The 27,551-nt window shown below is 29.0% G+C and overlaps 2 protein-coding genes and 4 non-coding genes across 9 annotated transcripts; 2 read left to right on the forward strand and 4 right to left on the reverse strand.

The window, feature by feature from the left end:
* Positions 1-34: 34 nt before the first annotated feature.
* On the reverse strand, positions 35-108 carry Trnai-aau. Its single transcript has one exon. It is a non-coding gene; the product is annotated as a tRNA-Ile (tRNA).
* Positions 109-225: 117 nt separating this feature from the next.
* Trnay-gua lies at positions 226-304 on the reverse strand. The gene is given in 2 exon segments: positions 226-261; positions 267-304. It is a non-coding gene; the product is annotated as a tRNA-Tyr (tRNA).
* A 108-nt stretch (positions 305-412) lies between these two features.
* Positions 413-491, reverse strand: Trnay-gua. Its single transcript is given in 2 exon segments — positions 413-448; positions 454-491. It is a non-coding gene; the product is annotated as a tRNA-Tyr (tRNA).
* A 114-nt stretch (positions 492-605) lies between these two features.
* Positions 606-679, reverse strand: Trnai-aau. The gene has a single exon. It is a non-coding gene; the product is annotated as a tRNA-Ile (tRNA).
* A 2,478-nt stretch (positions 680-3,157) lies between these two features.
* LOC112465401 (short-chain dehydrogenase/reductase family 16C member 6-like) lies at positions 3,158-16,496 on the forward strand. 2 transcript variants are annotated; one of them, XM_025032935.1, is made up of 8 exons: positions 3,158-3,286; positions 11,954-12,113; positions 12,877-13,031; positions 13,145-13,322; positions 13,510-13,639; positions 13,732-13,852; positions 14,292-14,417; positions 15,379-16,496. In XM_025032935.1, coding segments are annotated over exons 1-8 (942 nt in total). In that variant the 5' UTR covers positions 3,158-3,284; the 3' UTR covers positions 15,449-16,496. The 2 variants fall into 2 exon arrangements, with proteins under 2 accessions (XP_024888703.1, XP_024888704.1); XM_025032936.1 differs by lacking the exon at positions 3,158-3,286 and adding an exon at positions 7,369-7,631.
* Positions 16,497-18,592: 2,096 nt separating this feature from the next.
* Positions 18,593-23,247, forward strand: LOC112465400 (short-chain dehydrogenase/reductase family 16C member 6-like). 3 transcript variants are annotated; one of them, XM_025032932.1, is made up of 9 exons: positions 18,599-18,682; positions 19,019-19,163; positions 20,681-20,827; positions 21,238-21,392; positions 21,526-21,703; positions 21,906-22,035; positions 22,468-22,588; positions 22,817-22,942; positions 23,111-23,247. In XM_025032932.1, exons 2-9 carry the CDS (start codon positions 19,083-19,085, stop codon positions 23,178-23,180), a joined length of 1,008 nt encoding a protein of 335 aa, XP_024888700.1. In that variant the 5' UTR covers positions 18,599-18,682; positions 19,019-19,082; the 3' UTR covers positions 23,181-23,247. The 3 variants fall into 3 exon arrangements, with proteins under 3 accessions (XP_024888702.1, XP_024888700.1, XP_024888701.1); XM_025032934.1 differs by lacking the exon at positions 19,019-19,163 and having other exon boundaries at positions 18,593-18,682; XM_025032933.1 differs by lacking the exons at positions 18,599-18,682; positions 19,019-19,163 and adding an exon at positions 19,515-20,382.
* The last annotated feature ends 4,304 nt before the right edge of the window (positions 23,248-27,551 follow it).

Genomic DNA, 27,551 nt, shown 5'->3' on the forward strand with positions numbered 1-27,551 from the left:
TATTACTTTATAAATTAAAAATAAAAAAGGGATCTGGCCCATGAGGGGATCGAACCCGCGACCTTCGCGTTATTAGCACGACGCTCTAACCAACTGAGCTAATGGGCCTTCCTGTTGACGTACCTTTGCGACAATGTTTTCCGGACAACTTGCAAAATCTACTTGCAAAAATGATAATACTTCTTTGATGCGAAATGCGAATATTTTGCTAAAAAAGAAACAGCACGGACCATGAGGGGATTGAAACCGCGACCTTCGCAATACAATTACAGTGCAACGCTCTGACCAACTGAGCTAATGGTCCTATTTGATTATGTATCCTTGCGACAGTGTTCTTAATATAACTTTGTATTTCACTTGCGAAAATAATAACACTTATCCTCCTTAAACATTTCACCAAAAAGAAATAGCATGGACCATGAGGGAATTGAACCCGCGACCTTCGCAATAAAATTACAGTGCGACGCTCTGACCAACTGAGCTAATGGTCCTATTTGATATTATAATATATGCTTGCGACAGTGTTTTTAATATAACCTTGTATTTCACTTGCGAAAATAGTAACACTCATCCTTGAAGATTTCACTAAAAAGAAAAAAAGAGATTGGCCCATGAGGGGATCGAACCCGCGACCTTCGCGTTATTAGCACGACGCTCTAACCAACTGAGCTAATGGGCCACTCTTGCCAGACTTGCCATGTCTTTCTCTCTTTTAATTATTTTATATATTTCAGATTATTACCGTATAAAATATTCTTAACAAAAATGTTAGAAATAAAAATGTATATGTAATGAATATGTTCCATAATAAAATCTGACTTACTCATTTAAATAAATTTATATTGTTAATATAATTAATGTGTAATTAATACGATAATGTATTAGCATAGCAGTACTTAATGAAATTATCTTGTTAATTGATTATTTTTATAAAGCAAATATGAAGCAAAAACTGCAAATAATGTTGACATAATAAGATATAATCTTGATAATTATTATCCATTTGCTGTTTTAAATTGAATTAGTGTGACTTAATCTGAAAGCTAAGTATTTCTCGAAGCGGCTACAATATCTTTATTACTAAAACTAATATTATAAAACTCTATGTCATATAATTAGAAATAAAAACATGTTTTATCGTACGTAGTAACATAATTCACTCTTTTTGCGATCATTCAATGCAGCTTGTAATTAAACTTCTTCATTTTCGTTCACTCTCTACAAAATATAATAATATATGCATACATCTATATGTATTATTCTTTTAGATCTGATCAATTTAAGAATAAAAATGTACCTAAATTCTCTTCGAGCAGTAAAGATAACTTATTCTTAAAAAGCTTTATTGAATTTGACTTTGAATTTTTTTAATATCCTTGATGTCTTCCCGCGTAACTCAATCGAAGATACCGCGAGTCGAGGCTGTTTACAGCGAATCTCCAGAAACCATCATCCGTTATATAATCTCTTCTCGATCTTTTTCCGCGGCTAACGTCAGTGAGTCTTCACCTTCCGAACACGATCAATCCCATGTCGTCCTCACCCGAGAACTTGCCTTCGCCGCTTGCGAGAGTTCGTGAACCCTATATCGATTCCACTATTCATAGAAACGACAAGGAACGGTCAATGGACTTCCGTCCATTTCGATTGATACGCATTACGTAGACTGGAGTTAACAACTGGTCTATAACTGACTTCCTTCTTTTACAACTTTTATATAAAGTGTAAATTGATCGAAACCGTCAACGAACATACGTTGCAAGGGCACCGCACTGTCAAATCAGTGCCCCTCAATATAACGCAGAGCACGTCACAGCAGCAATGCGAGCTTTCAAATTCGAATCCATAACAATTAATTTAACTTCTTCCTCTTTAATTCGTCAATATAAAATTTAAGTTCAATTTCCTTTTGCTCGATGTAACCAAGTAAAATGTGTCTCAAATGTATCTCAAAGAATGGCGCGTCGACTATATATGTTATCTGTATCCACGCCACTTTGAACCTTTGCGGATAGGTATACGTTCGATTCAGCACATGTCGAAGAGAACTCTTGATTCTGTACGTCACTGTAAAAGTTACGGATAACACAAACATAAGTAAATTATAATTAACTGACGTTTGTAGTCAAGGCTATCTGCTTTTTATTTCTATAAATTTTTTACAAATTATTACAATAGCTTTGTACAATATCATCAAGTAAACAGCGCATTGGATTGTTATATAACAGATATACACATTTCTCAATAACCATCTGTAAAAAAAGATATTTTAAAAAAACAAAAGAAAAGAAGTTTAATTGTAGTAATTTCATAAGAATGTTTCACGGTAGAGTGCGATCATTCCTGGAGAAAAAGAAATAAACATATACTTATAATGACCATAATTCATCATTAAAAAAACATAAATTTCGTTGTATTAGTGCTTTTTCTGCTTTAAAAATAAGAAGTACAATGTTTTCTAAAATTTTGTTAAGGGTTACGGTCAAACATTACAAAACTCTCTTATTTCTCGCAATTTTTATCAGAAAGATATATGAGAAATATAATATATAATATTAATTTGTAAATAAAGCACGTTGCTATCGCGATATTTTTCGTTCTGTAAACGGATAGAAGCATGTCGATGGAAGGAAATAAGTAACCTGACATTCTATTCGGAGGTTTGCACGTATGAGACCTAATGTGTGCATATCGATCGATAAATGTTACGGCCGAAGAGAATCAATAAATTGGAGCACTGCCCCGAGCTCGGCTGTGCGATATAACCCTTTCTTTCTTATCGAAGAGTAAATATAGTATCAAAATGTTTAATCGGAATATGATGTACGAAAGCGCGATCTCGATAATACATGCGATATATGCATGCGTTATTTATTACAATTTATCGATTTGTAAACTGTTTCAAAAGAAATAAAGTATGTTGAAACGCTCACACACACAGAGTGCTTTAGGCACACCAGTCTGTTATATAATTTTCATAAAAACTGGTATAAGAATTAAGATTGTAATTATACATTTACGGCTGCATACATACACAATACACACGTTGTTATTTGCTCAAGAAATGTAAAATCATTCTGCTATCAGAAGACAAATACAGCTTATCATGTAGACCTATGGCTCGTGACCGATTAAAATTGTCAGTCCTTACAAGATACTCTGCGATACGTGTCATATAATACCGTTTCGTGTAATTATTCTTGCGTACAACGTTATTATTTTGCATAACTTCAAGAAAACATAAGAATTACAATAAACGACATATCTTTAATACGTCAAAGGACATGTGAGTAATTTGGTGGCATTAAAACGGTGGCGTTCGTTACACAACATATATGTATATAACGACAAAAAAAATAGTTTAATAATAATGATATAAAAATATATCAATATTCAAATAGCATGTTATAAAATCAAATAAATTAATCAAGATTCGTATCAATATAAATTGATAAGACTGATTTTTTCTTGTCTTTTTAATTGTGTAATCAATAAAATTACTTTTTATTAAAAAGTAATTTATTAGTCGTTATTATTCATTTTTATTACATGTATATTTCAAATTTAAAGTATGTGTCAATAAGTTAATATTAATATCACGTTTTTATAATCAAGTCTCAAAGTTTAATTTTTATTCGTATTCTAAAGATTATTATATTCGTAAGTAAAAAGTAGTATGAGTTTCAAAATACGTAAATTAATGTATTAATAATACATTGGAGTTATTAATTTTAATGAAACATAACTATGCAAAAATGTATAATGCTAATTTCTTATATTAATTACAGAATATTGTAAATTTACATTTAGTTACGCATATAATACTCAGTAAGTAATCATTGATTGTAATGAAACGATTTAAAGTTTGAAGACTTGAAAGATTTAATTCCTATTATTCAGTAATTTAACTGCAATAATTAAAATAATATTAAAATTTATAATTAAAAATTTATTGAATAATGTTCTCTCTTCTTTATTTGATTGTATAAATTATACTTTATTGAAATCTGAATCAGATTACCTGCATATTCTTAGCTCGATACAAAATTCATCATTACTTTGAAATTTGACAAAGACTGAAATTTAATTTTTTATCGACCTATTTTTAAATTACTAACCTGTCAATATTTCTAATATTTTAGTCACAATTTTTATTGCGTGGTAACGTGCTACGGAATAAAAAGTTTTATTTATTGTTTAGTCTTGTCTGCATCAGATTAGCTTTCCAAGAAAAATTTTAGATTTTTTCGTTATATTTGTTTTTATATTTTTATATTTTGACATTCTTGTTTTTCTCAGGGGCGTCAAGATATAATTTATAACTTCAATATAAAACGGGCAACTTTTTGATTTCAAGGTTGCCCGGTAGATTAAATCGACGACTTCCATACAGAGAAGAATCTCTCTGTATCAAGTTTGTAAAATTTTCAATATAAACGGTGTACAATAAAATACTTGTCAGGAATGTCTTCAAATTAATTATTTTTATTGAAAAATATTTAATTTCAAGATGGTTCAAAAAAGTGGCTAAAAAGTTTCAAAAAATCGTTAGATTATCAGAAAGTTTATAAGCTTCTGAGGTTTTTTTATCTTATATACCTTTGATAGCACAATACAAATTAATTCTTATCGTAATGCTCATGACCTTTGATCCACACTCGAAAAATACAAGTGTAAATATTAACACACTTTACCTACTACTATGAAGCACATGTCCAAACTATTGGAATGCAAGGTTAAAGAATTAATAATATAAAAAACATTTAAAAATCTTAATTAAAAAAATTAATTAAAAAAGTAACAAAGGGCTTTGCTTCTTGACACTGATTTTCGTTGAATATTCGACGCAGCAAGATAGCATTTTTTGTTACGTGCGCATGGTCAGGCTCATTATAATTATAATTAATAATTATAATTGTATCTTTTAGATCTGAATATTTCACAACCAGTTATAAATTAGTTTTTTCAGATTCTAGCAAGTTGCGTATTATGGAAATTACTGTATTTTATTACGTCCGTTTCTTTTGAATTTGTATTTACGAAGACTAATGTATTATAAGTGTCTCGATGCAAAGCTGACATCGCTATTTTACATTGATCAAAGATTAAGAGATAAAAAGAAGGATAATACCGGTGGATTTTATACAAATATACAAGCTCCTACATATGTAAGAGCAATGTACAGCGTAGCACAAATGCAGACGAAGAATAGCTTACTTTTTCAATCACAAAGACGCATTTTTTTACATTTTCTGAATCACGCTTTGTGTCTTGGTCGATAACAATCATGTGATGATCTTAGAAACTGATTGCATCTTGTTACAGAGTACAACCGGTGATGTAAAAACGTTGTGAAACATTTTTTGCGTATCAATGAATACTCTACCCTTGGCGCATTGTAAAAAATGTAATTTGAAAATGTAATTAGATAAAAATAAACCTTAAAAGGACAAAACTATAATTATTTTACATATTATCAAAGAATAATTAACAAAAGCATTAAGAGCCAATACGAAAATCTCGATGCGAAAAACGTATAATATTGTATAAAAATACTTAATTAATTCATATAGTAATCTATTTGTACATATTTGTATTTATAGTTTTCAAATTAGGATTTTTTTTAATAGTAAAGAATCAAAATATTAGAAGTCGCTTTATATTGAATCAGGCAGATTAAATAATCCTTTCATAAAAGTTCTTTGTGTTCAAAAGAATATTTCCTTGCCTGTCTTATGTAAAACGCGACTTGTACATTGACATTTCCAGCTATATTTATTGAAAATGTCTGAAAGCAAATATCTTGTATTGTATTGCAGACTGCTCTTACTTGTTAGTATAAATTATGACTGATAGAATAATAGACATGTAATAAATAATAATGTTAATAAATAATAAATATGTAGAGACTCCAGTATATAAAATATTCAAATTAATTCAGGCAATAAGAGCCGAGCGTGATATTTAGCCGCTAAGATTTATTTTACAAAGCTATAATTACTATACAGTCTAAAAGAATGGTCACATAACAATTTTTTTTACTATTTTTTTTAGTCACAAAAAATTGTTATGTGACTATTTTTTTGACTGTAGTAATTGTATATAGCTTTGTAAAATAAATCTTAGCGACTAAAGATTTTTTCTAATAAATTAAACATTTATATTGTATACCGTCCCATATTTTTGACACATTATTTTAGATATTATGTTATTGTATTGTTATTAAAAGAATTTATTAACACATTATTATCTGAACAGTTATTAATAAATCGAATAATGTTCTGTTTAAGCAATAATAAATTTAAACAATATCAATATATTAGTTAAAATCAAATATCTAGGTTAAATTTAATACTACTCGAATTAAATACTTAGATTTTATATACTGATTCTAATTATATAATTTTCAAGTTTTCCGTATTAATGGATTCGTTTCAAGATCATCAAGGATTGTATTATCAGAAATTAGGTCAGATTGGCCACATATGAGATGTAGACCTTCAAGAAGTTATAAAGGTACCTTCAAGGACCCGCGGTAGAGAAAGAGAGAGAGAGAGAGAGAGAGAGAGAGAGAGAGAGAGAATGCTTGAGGCAGAATACTTTAAAAGAAGAGAATTCCGTCAAATCAGCCAATATAGTAGGCTTTACGTATCACGGACGAAAGTGAGACTGTGCGTTGTCTGAGTTAGGCAAAATAAATCTCAAAGAACCGTGCAAGTCCAGGTATCTAGTTTTTTGTACGAGGGAAGGATGCAATCGACGATCTCGGCAAAAGTGCGCACTTAAAGTTAAAAAACCCATTGAAAAAATTTATCAAAATGCACAAGCATAATTAATTAAAACAAGCATAAATGAACTTAATGGCAAAAAATTTACTAGACTTTATTTGCTAGATAAATTGAGGAAAGAGGTTTTATTCGCGTCCTACCGTTAATAGAGATAAAGTTGTTTCTTAAAAATAAATTCGTACCTGCCATAATAATAAAATAAGGGTCAGATACGTAATTATTTTTTTCATTATTAGCTAAAGAATTTTTTAATTAAAATAAATAAAGAGAGAAAGAGAGAGAAAAATGTTTCCTATCTTCTTGCGTAATCCTGTCTAGAGTGCAAGACGGATTACATTGTTAGTGAATTTCCGAGGAAATCGCGCGTGACTATGTCGGCGAGTCAGGCAACATTCGAGACACGAAAGGGTACTCTGAAATACTGTCACGACTTTGGTTTCTCTCCACTCTTACACGTGCTGCGCTACCAGCTATAATATAATTCTTCTTTGACTCTAGCCTGCTCTAGCTCTACGGCGATACTCTAGCGGAAGTATATGAACGCAAACCGAACGGCCACCCACTCAGGGAAGGCTTGCTTTATAATAGCCGTTTCTACCGCACACTGATAATACTCGCGGTCGTCTTATAGTCAAACCCTGGTACCGGTTTGATACACGCACTCGCGCCAGCCAGCTATTGTGGTAGTGAAAATTCGCATTGGTAGCAGTCAGAGAAGCTCTATAGTCTGACTGGTTTAGTCGCGGTCCGTACGCGAACGGCGACGGTTCGCAATTTCGAACGTCGAAATTTATTCGCGTCGGTGCACTGTGGCGGATTTAGCAAAGATTTTGGCAGATAAGAGTAAGTAATTAAATAGCATCATGCACGATACGAATTTCCTCCTTTACAATGACTATAATAATTTGTTCAAATATACAGAATTTCAAGATATCAAATTTCGAAATCTATCTGTTTTTAAATATCTGTTTTACTTTTTTTATTCTAAAAATGTAAAATTATAGAAAACAGAAAATTAAATTAATTTAATTTATTTTATTAATTTAAAAAATTTAATTAATTAATTTTATATTTTCTAATTTATCTTAACGGATTTTGACGTTTGTGCTGTCATTTTAGCATTCTTATTATATCATTTTCTTTTATAATGGCCGGTTATTTAATAAATCTGCAAATGTAGATAGATAAAAATTATAAATACATAATTTATAACTATAAAATATAATGTAAATCACAAACATATACAATTCCGTTCTTTGAACTATATTTTTATAATTGAGAACCTATCTTATCTTATTGCTTTCAATATTAAATATCCTGATGTTTAAAAAGATTAAGAGTTAAGAGTACTAATTTAAAATGTTGTAATCTAAAATGATAACATTTTTTTCACCTTCTAATATTTCTCTTGATAACCAAACATAACACACACCATACACCCAATCAAATTTTATTAAGGCAAATATTATTTAGAATAGAATAACCAGTATGTTCTTGTTATTCACTTAAGAAGTCTTGGATCAGTAAAAGTTTTAATTCTCAATGCTGAATAGCTTCAGTTTATACAAATACTAAGACGTAAAATAAAATAAAATTTTCATAATTGCTAAAAAAACAGCTTTATACTTTTCAAAACTTATATTTAAGAAATCAAAAATTATATTTAAGGAATATATATATATATATATATATATATATATATATATAGCTTATATATTTCAATAATTCTTTTATATATATATTTTACATTGAAAACACTGAGTGGAAACATTAAGTCGTCATAGTTATATGACATACATCAATTAGCGTTGTAATTCAAATTGATTATGGGATTAGAAAAAGAAAACCTTATACAGGTAGGTCCCATTTTATGATGGTCCATTTACGATTTTGCACATTCATCTTTTTAAAATTACTTAAAAATGAAAAAATGGGGAAAACATGAAAAACAAAGTAAATAATAACATAGTTACATTTTACACTTTTGTTTATCATGTATTGTGGGAGGAACGATAAAATTTATTTTACCCTATTTTGCTGGAACCTAACCTTAACGTAAAACGAGTTTTATTTCGTAACATATAATTACACACATACACACACACACACACTATATTACGGAATCAACTTGACCTGTTCGGTACTAGTAAAACCTTATTAGTATATTTCCAGATTCCATAAAAGAGAATTATTTTTTATTATAAATTTTATTATAAAAAATAATTCTCTTTTATATTTAATCGTACAGAATTTCTGTTTCGATATTTAGAACTTAATTATAATTGTATTAGAAAATTTAGTATTGGAATGATCTGATAATAAATAAATAAACAGAAAAACATCTACTAAAAAGTAGTTTGACTGCTTTTTGAAGATGGACAGATATATAGCAAAAAAAAGAGAAACAAAAAGAGAGAGAGAGAGAGAGAGAGACTGAAAAAAGAAGAAAAAGGAGAAAAAGGCAGAAAGAAATGTGTTTTTATTGCCAAATAATCTCGTTCTTAAATAATCCAAGCAAACACACACACACACACACACACACACACAGCTGGTGGTATTCGCGAAACCAACGAACTAAAAAGCATTAGGATAGTAAGAAGAAATCTTTCGATTTAAGTTCTGATCAAATTGAAGTATTCATGCTGCTCTGGTAACGACATTTGTTCGATATATGTTCAACAAGTTTATAAACACACATCAGTTATTTATTTCTGGAGGGAAATAAATAACTGATGTGATCGTCTGAAGATTAGCCAAAGAAACAATTTCTTTTCGCATTACGAAGAATGCAATATATCGTAGGCCAGAGATATAAAATTTATTATTCGTAAGTGCATGCGTACTTGCGTATCATTCTTTGCAGTTCACTACTTCATGACGAATTGTCTTTGCAATTATTGATAAATTATTATCATTACACGACAAACAAGATATGACATAAATAGCTTTCTTGTGAGGAAAGCATGATTTATATTTACTGCAAAAGTTAAAGCACTGCGTGCTCAAGTGTTTGGAAAATTAAAAACCTATATAAATATTTGTTTGATATATTAACTCCCTCAGTTATCTGTATTTTTACACGAGTATATATTTTTAGTTTTTTATAACGGAAATCAAGAAAATACACGTAAGAAAATAATCACATACAAAACGCTTGACCTGGTAGGCAGGAGGATAGTCTTATTTATCTAATCTTGCCGAATGATTGAAAAACACGTTCGTTAAATATATTTCTGTCAGGTTTAAAAGATTGCCATTTTCACATCTCTTAAACGTGTTGCGCCGTCGTATGACCTTGCATTTTAAAACGTGCGATTAATCCGTTTTTCCATATTTCCGCAGTCAGTCTGAAAAAACGTGATCTTGATTGATGACAGATTTGATTATTTGACCTTGATTGAAGTATATACATTGATAATCATACATGTATAAACAAGCAACTTATATCATCGAACTTTGAAACAAGAATGGATGTGATTGAGTATTAACATAGATAATTTGCAAACATTTTGTAATGCAAACAGTTATTTTACTGTGCAAATTTACCGGAATTAACAAAAAATCTAAACGCGTGTATCTTCTTAAATAATAGCTACATAAAAAAAATGTATCTATTAAATTTATTTATCTAATTAAAAATTATATAAAGATAAACTTATCTTTTGTTTCTTTTTTACATACTATGTAAATATTACGTATAATTCGGAAAATGATAAATATTCATGATTGAAAAAAGTTGAGAGGAAGGATCGAGCCTAGAATTAATTGGAATTAACTTATGCTTGCAACTATCGATGTAACTGAAGAAGAATGATCTCATTCATATCGTGCGCTCGTCTATCGCGTACAACGTGTCACGTAATCAGTACTATTTGTCACATAGTAGCTGCCGTAACCCAATTCCTTCCAACGTTAGACAGAAGGTTGAATATGCACAACTTGGTATGAAGAATGCGGTAGGAAAGGATTAATCGTTTTCTCTCTTCGCATCTAATATAATAATGCTTTACGATTACTCTAATAAAAATGCAATTGTTTCTAGTTAATTTTAATATCTCCACAATGAGAAGCGTAAGTTAGTTTTAATATCTTGACACTGTTTTTCTTTTTCGCAAAAATGTTTAAAAATCATCTGCTTATTCAGTAACGTGTTCTTTTATAAGAAATTAGCTGGTACCAAAATTAATGCATTATTTACATAGGCAATTTTCAAATTACTTTGGAGTGACAGTGTCATATTTACGTGTTTTGTGTGAATCACAAAAACATACATTGCCATCCTTTCAAGTCGTAGAGTTTTGAAAGAACTAACGCGTAAAAAAAAAAACAGTATTTCAAAACAATTATACGCCAGAGTTCTATTCATGTAATGCTTGAATAACTCACGCGACTCATTGTTGTAGTTAACGTATGAGCTTGATATCGTGGAGATCAACAAGCATTATGTAACGCAATGCCAGATGTACGACAGTATTTTGACGAACTGAGTTCTGCTTGATTGCTAATCGAAATATCATAAATGTATAAGAAAATTGAACAAATCATTTAAGGAAATTATTTCACGTCAATATTCACATTGACAGAAAACAAAAAGTTTTTTAACAATATTATAATGAAACTGAAAGAAAAATGTTATATAAGCAAAGCATAAAAATAAAACAAAATATTTTTTATACTTAATATGATTCTGTGCTATTGATATTTCTTTTTTCTTGTTCTTTAGATTACTCTAAATTAAATTATTCTAAATTACTATAGTTCTTAAGAAAAATTATTAGCTAATCTATTTCTATTATATCACATTTTTTACATTAATAAAAAACCATTGAGATAATTATATGGATTAAGTAATTATATCCTATTGCGCCTTAGCTACTTGTATTGTATTCAAAGCTGATGCAGTTTCATGGGAAATTTTAGCAGTAATTATTGTATAATGATTAACCACACGATATTAAGCAAATGTTGAGGAAAATGCGTAAAAGAATAGTATCGAGTTTAAACTGGTTACAATACCGTGATCTATTCTTTTTATTTTTACTTTACTAGAAAAATATTTTTTTTTGCTAAAAACAAATTTGTCAGTTAATGAATAAATAAATGTATGAATGAATTCCGTCATCTGATTTTTCTGCAGTCAAACAAGAATTTTATTAATTTTATAGGCCAGAATATCAAGCAGTCATGGTAAAAGCGTATAACGGCGCGTTGGTCCTTGCGGACGTTTTGCTACTTATTTTGAAGATCCTATATTACATTTGCGAGAGCGTGTATAGATTTTTCGTTCCATCAGAAGAAAAAAGCGTGGCCGGTGAGATCGTTTTGGTATGTATCTAATTTGAACTATTGATGCATGTTGTAAGTGTACTTTGTTGACGCTGTAACGCTGCGTTTTTACGTAATTTTTACGTATTACGCAGGATTTATTTTTCACGTTAAATTTATTATTAAAAATGAAGTAAATAAATAGTAGGAATAAAATTTTACGTTAAAAAAGAAACATATTTTGATTATGGTATATTAGACAATTATTTTTCCTATTTACTATAGAAACCGCAATGATTTTATTCAATTTTCAATTTGACAATTTTATTTATTTATTTTGTTCAATTCAGAAACCAATTAGGATAAAATTGTAAATTATCGTAACGTAAATAAGATAGTTTGTGCTTTTACACATGCAAAGGGTAACGGTACTATTGATCATTGATTGAACCTATACAAACGATTAAATATCCAATATTGAACAATTATAACTACCTACAATTTAAAAAAAAGATAATTTTTTCATAATGTGAATAATTAATTAAGATATAATTATAACGTGATTTTCGATCTTTATTAAACTTGTCATAAAAAATTGATTTGTAAATAGTTCATAAATCTTTGATGCAGAGACAATTTAAAAAAAATCATAAGCATAAAAAACAATTTACATTTACTTGTATATTAAGTTATTTAAGTAAATTATTCAACATTAACTTCACATCTGGAAAGAGCTCAATAAAGTAATTTGCGAAAGAGAGATGCTAAAACTACACGATAATTCTATAGTATTCTAAACTATATAATTTATTACATTTTATAGATAACAGGCACTGGTCATGGCATTGGAAAAGAGTTGGCTCTTCGTTATGCATCGCTGGGCGCAACGGTGGTCTGCTGGGACGTAAATCAGGAATCGAACGAAGAGACGGTGAACGAGATAAAGAAAACTGGAGCAACCGCGGCATATGCATATCAGTACGTTTGTGTCATTTACAAAATGCAATAAAACTGAGAGAAATGCGGTAGTGCAACCACCGATCTAAAGGCAACCGAGATAAGTTCAGAAATGATTTTATCTTGTTTCACAGATGTGACGTGTCGAAAAGAGAGAACGTCCTCAGCGTAGCCGAAAGAGTCAAGAAGGAAGTCGGTGACGTCACTATTTTAGTTAACAATGCTGGTATAATGCCTTGTCACGCATTACTCGATCACACGACGGACGAAATTAGACGGATCTTCGACATTAACGTGCTGGCTCATTTCTGGGTAAGTTAAAGGGCTAATGTTATCTGGACATAATCCAAAATGATCTAATATCGTTATTATTTCGAATACAGCATGTATATGATAATGTTTGTTTTTTAAATTACAGATTATTATATATTGCTATCTACTATGATTATATTACTACCCACTTTTATATTTGGATTCTATTGTTTCTACTATTTTCCAGATGCTACAAGCATTTCTACCAAGCATGATCGAAAAAAATCACGGCCACGTAGTTGCGCTTTCGTCACTGGCTGGAATCGGAGGCATTCCAAATTTAGTTCCCTACTGCGCTTCGAAATTTGCAGTCAGAGGTAAGTCTGTATTTAACTCGATTTCAACGTTGCTCTTTTAAGCGCGAGCAAAGAAGCGTTTCATTCTCAACTAATTGGCGCAAATATTGCAGGACTTATGGAATCGATTAGCGAGGAACTACGAGTATCCAGCAAAGGAAAATCCTTAATCAAATTCACTACCATTTATCCGTATATGGTGGACACTGGACTTTGCAAGAAGCCGAAAGTAAGGTAAGTACACGATAAAATGGTATAAACAACATTTATGCAATGTATAATGCTGCGTCATTTGATTGGTGCAAAGTATGTGCTATTATAACGTAATTATTATTACGTAAAAATACTAATTAAATTTGTAATTACACCTGTCCATTCTCGGACATGTTGATGGACGTGTTTATAAGGCACAATAACAGATGTATGTAAATATACCTAACTAATTATACGTCGTTAATTGTTTACGATTTTTTACATGCAGATTAGATTTTTGGATGCGAGGTGAGCTGTTTAGAGAAACACGTTTTAAAATAAAATTTTATTGGGCGTTTTACATTTTAAGCCTTACATTAAACATGACTTTATGACGAATCGAATAAAATTACGAAATACCTAAAAATGTTACATTCTTTCGCACAATAATACCATCTTATAAATATTTTAATTTCAACAGGTTCCCGAATACCATGCCGTTGGTTTCACCGGGGCAAGCAGCCTCACAAATAATTCTTGCGCAGAGGCGCAACTACCGCGAAAAAACTGTGCCTCCACTCTGGTTGTCACTAAGCGCGATAATAAGGTAAATAAATCGCCAAATTATCCAAACTAGACGTATAAATGTATAAAAATACGAATTTTGGAGAAAATATATGAAAAGGATATTTTGGCATTTTTTAATTTTAAGGAGGTTGGTTGCTCAAATCAATATGATAAGAATTAGTTCATATTTATGGAAGATATTCGTCTATAGGAATCTGTCGTCCATGCCAAAGTTGAAGACAATTGTCTGCATGGTTGTCGAGTAATTAATTATTATTGAAGTTATACTCTTATACTCTTATCTCTCTCTCTCTTATACACGGGCAACATAGCAAAAATGTTACAACACCTGTAGTGTAACTCTCGAAAGCATATTAAAAATGATAAGAATTTAATGAAAATAGGTGCAAATAATTCTTTACATATTTAGGAAGAATTTTTACAAAAATTGAAATGATTTGTCTACAGTCTACATAGTTATCTTATATAAGAAATTGTAAAAATATAACACGATATTGCCACATTTCAACGTGGATAATAACGTATCTGGGTTTTAATTGTACAAATAATGTTTGTACAATTTAAATCTTTAAGAAACAGCTAATTAAACGCATTCCACATATTCATTTGCTAAAACTCGTTTATTTTACGCAACGAAAAACACATCTATAAGCTTTTTCCCGCCGCCTGTACCTCATAACGTGACGGCAACCAATCTCCTTAATAATATTAATGAGACAAGAGAACTACAAATAACTAATATTTTAAACAGATACGCGACAATTATCATGGATGACGTTCAGCACAGTAAATAATAATAAACGATAGTAAATAAATATATTATTCAGCAAACTCGGGGACACACCTACTAATACGTCAATTTATTTTCTTGTAATAATGAAGAAAAATTTCTGTTTTCATTGACCTCTGACAGGTTTCTGAAAAATTAGATAAACAGAAATAAGAGAAAAGTAATAGCAAATAAACATTTTAAATTTCAGACTTTTTCCCGATGAAGCAGCACGCAGCTTGGTAGACTTTTTTGACAGCGGTGTCGAAGCGGATAGCTAACAACTGCAAAAAAAACATCTCTGATTTCGAAACAAATATGTGAATAAACTTTTTTTTTTATATGACTGTCCAGTATGCTATTGCATTATTTATAAGACATCATACAAGTAAATACCAGGATTGCCAAATTTTAAAATAAGACATCTTTCGCCCTGAAATTCAGAGGCTCTACTCGGTTACTCTAAATATAAAAATAATTTTTTATTATTTAATAATAACTAATTAATCATTATCAAGAACTGATGCATGAAAACGCGCAAATGTAGATGTTTTATACTGATAGCAATAAGTATCATATGACATAAATAGTAAATAAATCTTTTGTATAATATTGAAAGAAATCATCGTCAACGCCACATTGTTTCCTAGTAGCATCAGCACAGTATGTAAATCAGTCGCGCTAACAATAACGTTTTGTTATGTTTTGACAAGTAAAATTGGTGTAATGTATTTACCGTGCTGTAATGATAAACCCCGCTATTGTTCTATTATATGATATTGTTATTCAATATATTATTAATATTTGCGTTTATTACGAGAAAAAGCATAAGTTGTGTATAGTGGTCGTTTAATAATGTAACTATTGTCTTATACATATATAATTACCTATAAATTATGTTATAAATAGCATATACAATACGCATATAACGCAACCCCCCCTCCCAGGTAGCAAGCTTATTTTCGTTATTTTGAAATCATAAACGTCATTTTTACATTAAAATGACGACAAATAACATCAGCTTGTTACCTGGGAATTTATCAATAATATAAGTCTTTGAGAAGACGATTTGGTATCACTTTAATCAGTAAACTTCAATCTAACGCGCACAGTTATAAAAAGAATGGTGAAAAGAGAATAGAGAATTATGGATATCAATTATATGCATAACATAAAGAAATTTATTCAACGAAACTAACGAAAGTTGCGACTTTGATGTAAGAAGTGAATTGATTATAATATAGTTATACTATATCGCGAGATTCGGATTCATACGTTTGTAAATACAGTATGTGTTGTTCATTAAATTTTCTGCTCAATTAAATTTTACGAATTAGAATTTTATTTTAAAAATAAATAATACAAATAATAAAAGATTGAAACTGCTAAGTAATTGAATAAATGTTTATTTGTCGCTACAGCCACACACACATACACATATACATAGATATTAATATAAACAGAAAAAATAAACGTATTTATTTTTATTTTTATAATAATATGTTCACATTTTTTAGCTTTGAGTGATTGCTATAAGAAAAATATGAAAAGATAAGAAAAACGCTTATCATTTTGTTTTAGTAATAATAAAATATATATGAAAATATACATATAATCTTCAATTAATCATTAAACAAACTTTATGTTAATAGACTTATAATTTATATATATAATTTATATATAGGTATATAAAATAAATGGTCACATACATAACAACATAAAAAATTTAAGAAATAAACAGTACGCACGTTGATTTGCACATCTTTATCAATTAACAAATCATTATTTATTGTTATAATCGCTAAACGGCGCAGGACTTTTCTATTCAATTTAACCCTCTCTGCCTACTTTCTGCAAGTGTCACACTTACCTATTATTATCAGACAACCTGTATATGACTACGTAACCTTGCCTTGAGGCAGGTCGCTTCATCAAAGATAGAAATGGCTGGAAGGATATCCATTATCTCGAGTTCTAATTTATATGCACTATCGACCATCTTATATAAGAATGCATGCGCATTACATGCATTACATGCAGTTAATTTAATTTATACAATTATATCTGCACAACAGAAAAAAAATTTGTTAGAGAAGCAATTTATAATTAAGAAAAAAAACGATGCATGTCATTATTGGATAATAAAAAAAATGATTACGAGACATTCTTTTTATCGTACAATACTGGTATTGCATCACTTATGGGAACAGAGACGTCATTACTTTCATAAAAAAAAATATGTACATTATTATCAAATGTTATTTTAGTACTATTATTTAGTTCTGTTATTTTATGCTTTGAAGAATGCTTTGAAGATAAAAAAACAAATAACTTAACCGAAATAAGTACTTTTATTTCGACATGAATGTAGGAAGAGCCAGGTTCGAATCCTGATCGAGGTAGTATTTTTCACAATAAATTCTTTACAGAGATTTAAAATGAGATGCTTATACATTTTTTAAATAGAATGCTTATATTAGTATAAAGATTAAAATTCATGGCTGTATTGTCGTGACGATTATAAAGATAATCAATTAGGTCGAATAAAAAGTCTTTACTTTTAATGATTTACTCGCGTTTTCTATATTTTTGAAGATAATGCAATATTTTTTACCAGTACGATAAATCAAAATATCTTAATTATCATTAAACTCTAGCTCTTATTAAAAAATAAAATTAACAGTATGGCATTACTAAATGATCTGTCTCTGTTTGCGGAGATCGGCACACATATGTGTAAATAATAAATCTTGAAATACGTTAGCGTTTAATTGTATACCTTACCATGTAACTTGAGAATAATAATTTATTATTTATTAATAATGTAATTAATATTAAATTTTGTATTAATTACATTATATATAAATTATAGTTAATATCAAAAGACACAGCAGTGTCTTGCGCCAAGTGTAAGCGAGATTTTAAGCAAATTTTAATTATACATTATTGATTTTATGCAATACAGGTACAGGACATATGACTATTATATTTTGGAATGCGGTAGTATATAAGGTGGCTTCATGATTGCTATATCAAATGAATTATAACATACAATTGACATTACAGGTATTATGAAATATTACATTTTTTCATGCGATGTTTACTAATTCATCCTACAATTGCATTGTAACAAAATAAAAGTTTACATAACAATGATATAAGTATATTTTTCTGATTCCTCCAAACGTCAGACTTATTTTTGGTTTAAAGATAAACAGGATAGGGAAGAGATTCTTCATCAATAATATTTTGGAAAGACGAACGTGTCACAAACACTTCAAAAAAATTGTATTACAAAAATTGTTATTCGTTCTCTAATCGAAAGGTTAAGGTTATTCAGTTATTCAACTTTTTTACGCACGTACTTGATATAATACACTTAATATTCAGAGAAACAAATCTCTTGTAAGCAAGAGCTTTATAAGGCTTGTATTTAATCACATTCGGTCATTCTACTTTAGAGCAGAATATAGGAGTTGAACGTGTCGCTGTTAATTATGGATAGCAATTATCAAGTAAGTAAATCGAATTTTATCTCTTTGTAACAAATATTAACACAATCTGTAACAGATTTGGTTTTTTATATCAGATAAAAATTACAAATGTAAAACTATCTTTTTAAAAGAGACAAAAACATAGTACTTCTTTAGAAAAAAAACCATAAGAAAACTGTTCTCACACATACGTAATTATTCGAAAATTTACACTTTTCTTTGAAAATATTTTTACATTTAAATATATCAAATAAGTTTTCTCTCTCTCTTTCTCTTAAATTTGATTAACATTTAGAGGATAGGGGGGAAAGCCTATTTTTAAACTTTAAACTATTTATGCGCTAAAATCTCATTTAGGGTTTTTTTGGGTCGCTGAGTTTCGTAATTTCGGGAAAACAAGGAAAACAAGTGAGAATGGTCAATGTGTAGTGTGTTCAAAAAAATATACGAAGATCAAAGTTTATGTGTCGTGAGTGAGATATGCCTCTGTGTGTTGCAAAAGGTATTTCCATATTTCTAATTTAAAATTAAGTAATATATTTTTTTTAATTTACGATCATGTAAATATTTTATGCAATTTTTTCATTTTTATCAACCTACCGGATAGGAAGCTTATTTTCAGGCTCTATGAAGGTCGCTTATTTTTCATAGTATACGTTAACACATATATGAAAGTTATAAGTAAAAATAATAAAAAGTCATGAAAAAACTTCTAAAGGTTCTTCTCTAGAAGAAGTTTTAACATATAAAAGTTAAGAATTAATAATCTTTACTAGATTTTAATCATTTTTCTTGCTTTATACATAAATAATACATTATATAAAATACAATATATTGTTACGCTTGGCACTAACTCGCGCTCCGCACACTGCCACTCATGCTCGCGCCGCATTTACGCACTCTCGAATTCACGAAAATGAAGGACAACAACTAAAAAACTACTTTCTCCAAAAAATTATGATTCAGCCCAAACGTGTATTCGGTTTAATAACCCAACTTATACATCAAGACGACAGTTTATCAACTTCAACTTGTTGCTAAAGGTGCACGTTTCGTAACTTCTCCGGCTTGCTTCTAAAGTCTCAGTACGAACGTAACAATATTTTATATTACATTATACAATACATTTACGTTTTCTGTAATATTATTTTTCGTGCAATGTTAATATAAACAGTATTTAAAAATATATACAGGGTGTATCTGAATGGGTGTATCTGTACAAACTTTGGGAATAAGTTCTAGGGATCTAAACAAGCAGAATATGTTTCATGGAGTCAAAAACACTTGCTTTTGGAGTTACGACGGTTCGAAATTTTCCTGCAATAGTTGGAGAAATTATGACGTTAAATCGCACAGGAGTTACAAACTGTGTTTATTTATTTCCTCGGTTTTACCACGTACATAACAGGACACTTGCTACAGTAAATGCTCGCAATGTCCTCCGTTATAGATTCCAAGGAAGTCTGCGTACATGTTTACTTATTTACCCGCTTAGCATTTTTTTCTGAATTCCTCATCAGTCAGTGCGGTGACGTGCGCAAACTTCCTTGAAGTAAGTGAATACAGTTTGTAAGTCCTATGCGATTTGACGTGATAATTTTTCCAGTCATTGCAGGAAAACTTCGTACCGTCGCGTCGTAACTCCAGAAGCAAGCGTTTCCGACCCCATGTTCATGGGACGTTTTCTGCTTGTAAATGTGTTTCTGGAACTTATTCTCAAAGTTTGTACAGACCATTCAGATACATCCTGTATAACCATATAATTACACAAAAATTACATGTCCCGTATATATATTATATATACATATAAAGTGTTTATTTGAAAAATTTTTGCCTCATGGCAATATCTTCTACAGTATGCGTTGTATGAAAAAATGTTAAATATAAAAGTTGTAGAGTTTTAAGTGAAGATATTGAGATAAAAACTTTTCAAATAACACCCTGTATAGAGCGTATGTATACGATATATGTAACATATCAACCAGTATTCGATAATTTTATAAGTTATTAATTTTTCAGGCAACCATGATAAAAATACATAATATCTTGCTCCTTCTAGCGGAGATATTTATGCTTATCTTGAAAGTTCTATATTATATTTGCAAAGGTGTATACAAATTGGTCGTGCCAAATAAGAAAAAGAGCGTAGCCGGTGAAATCGTTTTGGTACGTATACAAATTTTAATATATATGCACAATTATATAAAAAAATATTATATATATATATATATATATATATATATATATATATATATATTATATATCTGTGTGAGTGTGTGTAAAACATGACTTTTGAAAGATGTTTTGACATCTTGACTTATGTGATTTCCTTGGGTAAGCAACTAGAATGCAAAGATTTGCATTTTAGATTCTGAATGTGATTCTTCATTTGATAATGACATTTATTTTCATATTCTATTAAACGGTCATTTGATATTTCTTTTTAGCACAAGCATAGGCATTACTTATTTTAAAAAATATATCTAATATCTCAATGTCATTTTAAACTTCAAAAATTTGTGGAATGTAATTTGTAAATTGTAATTTGTAATATTTCATATTATGTATTATTACAGGTAACAGGCGCAGGTCATGGCATCGGAAAAGAATTAGCGATTAAGTATGCATCGTTAGGAGCAACAGTAGTATGTTGGGATATTAATGAAGAAACCAACAATGAGACAATGAATGATATTAAAAACATGGGAAAAAACTCTGTATATGCGTATCGGTAAGTTGATGCACTTCTTTTAATAAAAGGCTAGAATGAAAAAATTACTCAAATAGAATTTACACGTGTACGAAGACGTGGGAGTGCCTTATTAAATTATCAATATACTGATTAAAATTTGATCGCGTTTTAGATGTGACGTAGCAGATAGGGAAGAGGTCTTTCGGGTAGCCGAGAAAGTAAAAAAAGAAGTAGGTGACGTTACTATCCTGGTCAACAATGCTGGTATAGCGTTTGTTAAATCATTCTTGAATCACAGTCTCGATGAAATCAAACGAGTTATAGACGTCAATGTGACAGCGCATTATTGGGCAAGTAATGTACCTCTCTCTGAGACACACGCGAAAACTACAAGACGTAAAAAATAATCATTAATGCAATTGCTATCATTTCTTAAAACAAATATATGTATATATAAGCTTGTTGCTCGTATAATTGAAATGCACTGTATGATTTGGACCAATATAATTAAGCTTTTGCAAACCGCTGTTTACAAAAGGATATTATTTCCAGACATTGAAAGCATTCTTACCAAGTATGATCAAAAAGAATTACGGTCATATTGTAGCACTTTCATCAGTAGCAGGACTTGTTGGCGCTCCTTATGGAACGGTTTACTGTCCTACAAAATTCGCAGTCAAAGGTAATATATTTCGCATTCAGCGATTATATAATATTATACGAATAATATAATATTATATAAACGAATATAAATTATATGAATAAAATAAAAAAATATTCATTATAATTTAAACGCGCGCTCGCGCGTACACACATTTATTCAGCTTATATATATATATATATATATATATCATAATACATATACAGTGTTCCAAAATTCAATACTTAAACTTAAAGGGTTAACAAAGAGATTTGTGAATGAAATTGACTTCCCTTGCCCCTCTCTGTTAACCCTCTCAGTTTGGGTATTGCATTTTGGAACGCAGTACATAATTATATTATATAATACATATGTCATATATATATTACACATAATTTTAATAATACCCATGCCAATATTCCAAAAATGTAAATGTAATTATAAAATACGCTTTTCTAACATATTGATTTACAGCAATAATGGAAGCTATGTCTGAAGAATTAAATGAATTAAGTAACGGAAAATCCTCTGTTAAATTCACTACTGTTTATCCGGCTCTCGTACTTACTGGACTGAGTAAAAAGCCTAAAATTAGGTAAATTTACAACAATACACTATTGTAATAAATGTCTTGCAATATCACGCACGCAGTTAATTCCTTTTATGCACTGCCATATTGGACGGAATCAAATTTTTATTTCAATAGTATAATATCTTTTGTTAATTATATAGATCTTTTTATACATCAACAATATTATTTAATTAATAAGATATTTATGGCATTTATTAATAGCAAGTGATTCAATTTTATTCACCCATATAGATTCCCACGATTAATGGGAGGACTTTTACCGCAAGACGTGGCTTCGTCAATAATTGATGCGCAAAGACGAAATTACAAAAACAAAAGTATACCTTCACATTGGCTATCCTTATCTACGATATTAAGGTACGTAAATTATAATACACTCAAGATATATATTTTCAAATATACGACAAAATAAGCCGGTAGACAATTCACTATAAATATGTTAATAATATAAATACTGTTGTATTGTGATCACTATTTCTCTCTCCTTTCTATATGTCTGTAATAAAATTATAATTTTTATTTCAGACATTTACCAGACGAAGCATTAAGATGCATACTAGTCTTCTTCGATACAGGAGTTTATCCAGAAGATTAAAAATATCTGTAAAATTTATAAATTTTATGATATATTATATATAGTTTATTATTATATTAGAAGGTACGTCCATTCTTTTCTTTTCTTGCTGCAGTAATTTTCTGCATAAAAATAATTATCTAAATAATAATTGTTAGTATAATGTTTGTATGTTTGAAATATAATAATTCTGATGACATAATTTAATATTGTCATCACAATTTTAGAATTTAAGACATAAATTAAAAATAATTTAAAAAATAAATTTAGATTATTTAAAAAAAGGTTCTTTACATGTTAGATATAGTTTAATTAAAAAATCGTTAAAGATAAACTGTAGAAAAATACGTAAAAAACTTTAAAATTACCAAATGTTTTTATCTGTCTTATCTTTTCTTACCTATATAGCAAGAATACAAGGTCAGACTAATAAAAAAGTTCTGGGACTGGTAAAATAAAAATTACAATACGTAACACAGAATAATATAAAAAACTTTTTAATTTAAAAATATAACATTTTAATTTAAATATATTCTCTTTATATATCCATGATTTGTACGTTGCTTTTATACGTCGCTTGTGTAGGTCCTGGAATCCTTGAATATACATGTGTCGAAAGACAGGCTGTTAAATTTGATTGCTTTAAAAAGGTTAAATTCCTTTGAATATGTTGATGTCAAAATGTCTTTCCTAGGATTTGGTAAACAACCTAGCTTACCTAGCAACAACATCGCTGAGGAATATATTAAAAATTAAAAAAATGTTTATTTTAATCTACGTTATGTTGTGATTATTGTAATTTTTATTTTAAAAATATTGAATAAAAATTTATTGTACAAAGTTTTGTTCCCGAGAAAATTATTATTATGTACTTATATAAAAGTATTATTGTATCAAATATAATATATGCGCATTTTTTTTCTTTATTATTATTTATTATTATCAACCTTGAATTTTAATAAATACTTTTAATTCGTTTCACTATTTCTCATTTTTTTATTTAAGCTCTCACTTACGACATTTTGAATAAAATTTGTTTAAAATTGAGATCGTCTTCAGTTACAAAATATGTTATAGCATATGTAATATGTCTTGCATTTTTGCTATTAATTGCAAGGTAAGTGGAATAGAAAATACATAGAAAATAAAAATCAATATCTTTAATCTTCATAAGTCAGTTGCTATTCTCTGAACATTCGATTTCAATCAGAAATTCAAATTCGAACGAACAAAAAACCCAAATAATTCTCTGATTTATAAAAGCACGTTATAGAGACTTGATAAATACAATCTTGAGATTAAGTTTAAGATTCCACAAGGCCCAACATCTATTTCTATATGTCCGCCAAAATACATTTTAGCACAAGTAACATTCACTTTTATTTAGAGATACATAAATTATTTAGAGATACTGATCTACCGACTGGAGAAGAGAAATAATATCCACATATTTAAAATGTAATAAACGTACTATAAAAGGACAGCCGTTAACCAGCCGATCGATCGGCGTGCAGAATGTTTGTAATCAGACAGGTATATAGTCGACGTGTTCGTAAGCGTGTTCGTCAGTTCTCGCTTTCGTTGGTGCGAGGAAACATGTCCTACTTATAATACAGTTTCATACGCAACAGTGTAGAAAGGCATAGTTGAAGTGATTACAAAAAGCTCAAACATTAGCTCGTTCGGACAATTTTTCTTCATAAAATGGTCAGTCTTACACTCACATTTCTAGAAATATATTTATACATTTATATATTTAAGAAGTAAGACAATCATTGGAAAGTCGTTAAGTCGGAAAGTGAAATCAAACAGCTGTTATTTCTCGGAGTGTTATAATGAGAGAATGGATAAAATAAAATGCATTAACACTATATATTGAAGAAGAAATTTGTTATTTCTTTTTTAGATTTGTAGTAATATTGATATTACTAAATTGATTATTAATTTAATTATATAATTGTATTATTCTAGCTTTAGTTTAAAAGATTGCGTTTCATGGCCAATAGTAGTGGCGATAGTAACCGTGCGTAACTTGCTAAGGCGAAGAAATATGTACATAAATTCACGTGAATAATATTATTATTAGGAATAAAAGAGATCCAGTCCAACCGTATAAGGGTTATATATTTCTGTCTACTTGTATTATTCACATATCGGTCGAGTCTACTTGTATCTTCTATTTCTGTTAATATATCTAAAAAAAAGTAGTGTAAAATATACATACACAAACTTGTAAAAATAAATATTATAAATAAGAACCAACAATTTAGCTAATTTTATATCTTACAATTAGTAATATAAATTTGTTTTCGAAATGGCGATTCTCTGAACTTGCTTAGTTATCAAGATACTTTTGAAAATTATTACATTTTCTATAACATTATATTTGGCAATAACTATATATTGTGCCTTCGAAGAATTCCGAATAAATATCTCTCATGGAAATGATTGTTCGTGCTGATAATATCTGAACGTATGCCATTGAATCATGCGACCAACCTACTTTACATTTCTTCTTATGTTTATTTATTTCTCTACAAGGTTCGTGTATATTTTTTTATTGTATATTATTCTACCACGGAATAATACTATGTTTTTCTTCTTTAATTGTTGCTTACTTTATTACATTCTTTCATCAATTTATTATAAAACAAGAGCTATTTATTTTCAGCAACTTCCTAATTATCAACTTGTACCATATTTAAAATATTAAGTGTTTGTATATTCATATGTTTGTATATTTAAAATACAAAAATATTGGAAAACCTCGTACCGAAAATTATAAAATACAATTATATTTTTTTATGATTTGCAAATACAAAAAAAACTGGATTTTATATCTTAAATATTATTATATTATTATATTATAAAATTAACATAACAAAGAAATATTGCTAAACTCCACTTAAATTTTACGTTAAGTTTTCTTTGCTGTTCTTGCAAATAGCTGTTAGAAAGAAAATCGATTTCACGTTATGTACCATGTTACTTATGCGTCACGTCAATCTATTTGTACTTATACTAGGTATGAATGCTAATATAAACGACTATTAATATAATATTCTCTAAAAATTTTTGCAGCTAAACGAAAAAGCATTCTATCCGCATTTTGAAGCCGGAAGTTGCAAAATAAACAATATAGATGAACTCGACCGATCTGTGAATACCACAAATAGATAGAAATATGCCTTATACGGTTGGGCTAGATTTTTTGTACTTAATAATATTATTCGCATGAATAATTTATGTGCCTTTCTTCGCCTTAACAAACCACGCGCCGTTACTATCTGTCTTGAAACGAAATCTTAAACTAAAACTAAAATAATACAATTACATAATTAAATTGATAATCAATTTAATAATACTAACACAAATTTTTAGAATATAAAAGATATAAGATATGAAAAATATGGAATATAGGATATGTGCGAAAAATAAGAATCAGTTTTGTAAAAAAAATGTTACTACGTTAACACACGTTTAAAACTATATTTTAAGAATTTAACGTACATATCGACACAATGTACCTCACACAATGTATCAATAACACAACCGCTAAGGTCATCTGTTAAGTATTGACACACCAAATTCTTAAAATATTTGTTATCATCAGTATCACGTATTCTTGATACACTTAACAACGCGTAGAATTTTACCTTTTTCACTTACAAATAACAAAATTATATATTCCAAATCAAATATATTCCGAAACATCAGCTTTCTTCAAGACAATGTGAAATATTTTGTCCTTTCAATGAGTCTTCTTTCACTTTTTAAAATTTACAGCTTTAATTTTAATTTATTTATTATCTGTAAGTATATGTTAAGTAGTTAATACTCGCGCGATATTCATATAAAAAAATTAATAACTTTTCAGTTTATGATGTGTATAATCAGTATCGTACAAATTTATATATACTTTGTATGGCTTACGTTGCAAATTTTCTACTACATATGCCAAAGCGTATTCAACTCAATCTTCGGATTATATGAAAAGGAAGTGGCTGGTGAGATTGTTTTGGTACGTATTGAATTTTTTAATTTAAAAAAATTTTTTAAAAATAAATATATTTCAGTAAAAAGATTGTTTATCTACTTATATATTTATCGTAATTATATACACACATATGTATATTTATATGTGAAACAATGAGAAATAATGGAAAACTTTTGATTTCAATTAATAACAAATATGTGTTAATTAAGATAAATATATCATGTTTATTTAATGTTAAGCCAATGTTAAAATATAATGTAATATTAAAGTATAAATATAATGTAATATTAAAGATTAATCTTTGATGATATATTAAATAATGATATAATAATACACTTTACGAAGACCGAATAAGTTTTCACAATAACAATGTGTTTTTATATTATATTTCTTTA

The sequence above is a fragment of the Temnothorax curvispinosus genome, unplaced genomic scaffold, assembly GCF_003070985.1.
Source record: "Temnothorax curvispinosus isolate PA1 unplaced genomic scaffold, ASM307098v1 QBEX01015159.1, whole genome shotgun sequence".
Lineage (NCBI taxonomy): Eukaryota > Metazoa > Arthropoda > Insecta > Hymenoptera > Formicidae > Temnothorax > Temnothorax curvispinosus.

Coding starts and splice junctions, on each gene's coding strand:
- LOC112465401 (XM_025032935.1), top strand. Junction 13,323..13,509: donor ACGTGCTGGCTCATTTCTGG/GTAAGTTAAAGG, acceptor ACTATTTTCCAG/ATGCTACAAGCATTTCTACC. Junction 13,853..14,291: donor TGCAAGAAGCCGAAAGTAAG/GTAAGTACACGA, acceptor TAATTTCAACAG/GTTCCCGAATACCATGCCGT.
- LOC112465400 (XM_025032932.1), top strand. CDS start 19,083: ATGTGTAGTGTGTTCAAAAAAATATACGAAGATCAAAGTTTATGTGTC. Junction 20,828..21,237: donor TAGCCGGTGAAATCGTTTTG/GTACGTATACAA, acceptor GTATTATTACAG/GTAACAGGCGCAGGTCATGG. Junction 22,589..22,816: donor AGTAAAAAGCCTAAAATTAG/GTAAATTTACAA, acceptor TCACCCATATAG/ATTCCCACGATTAATGGGAG.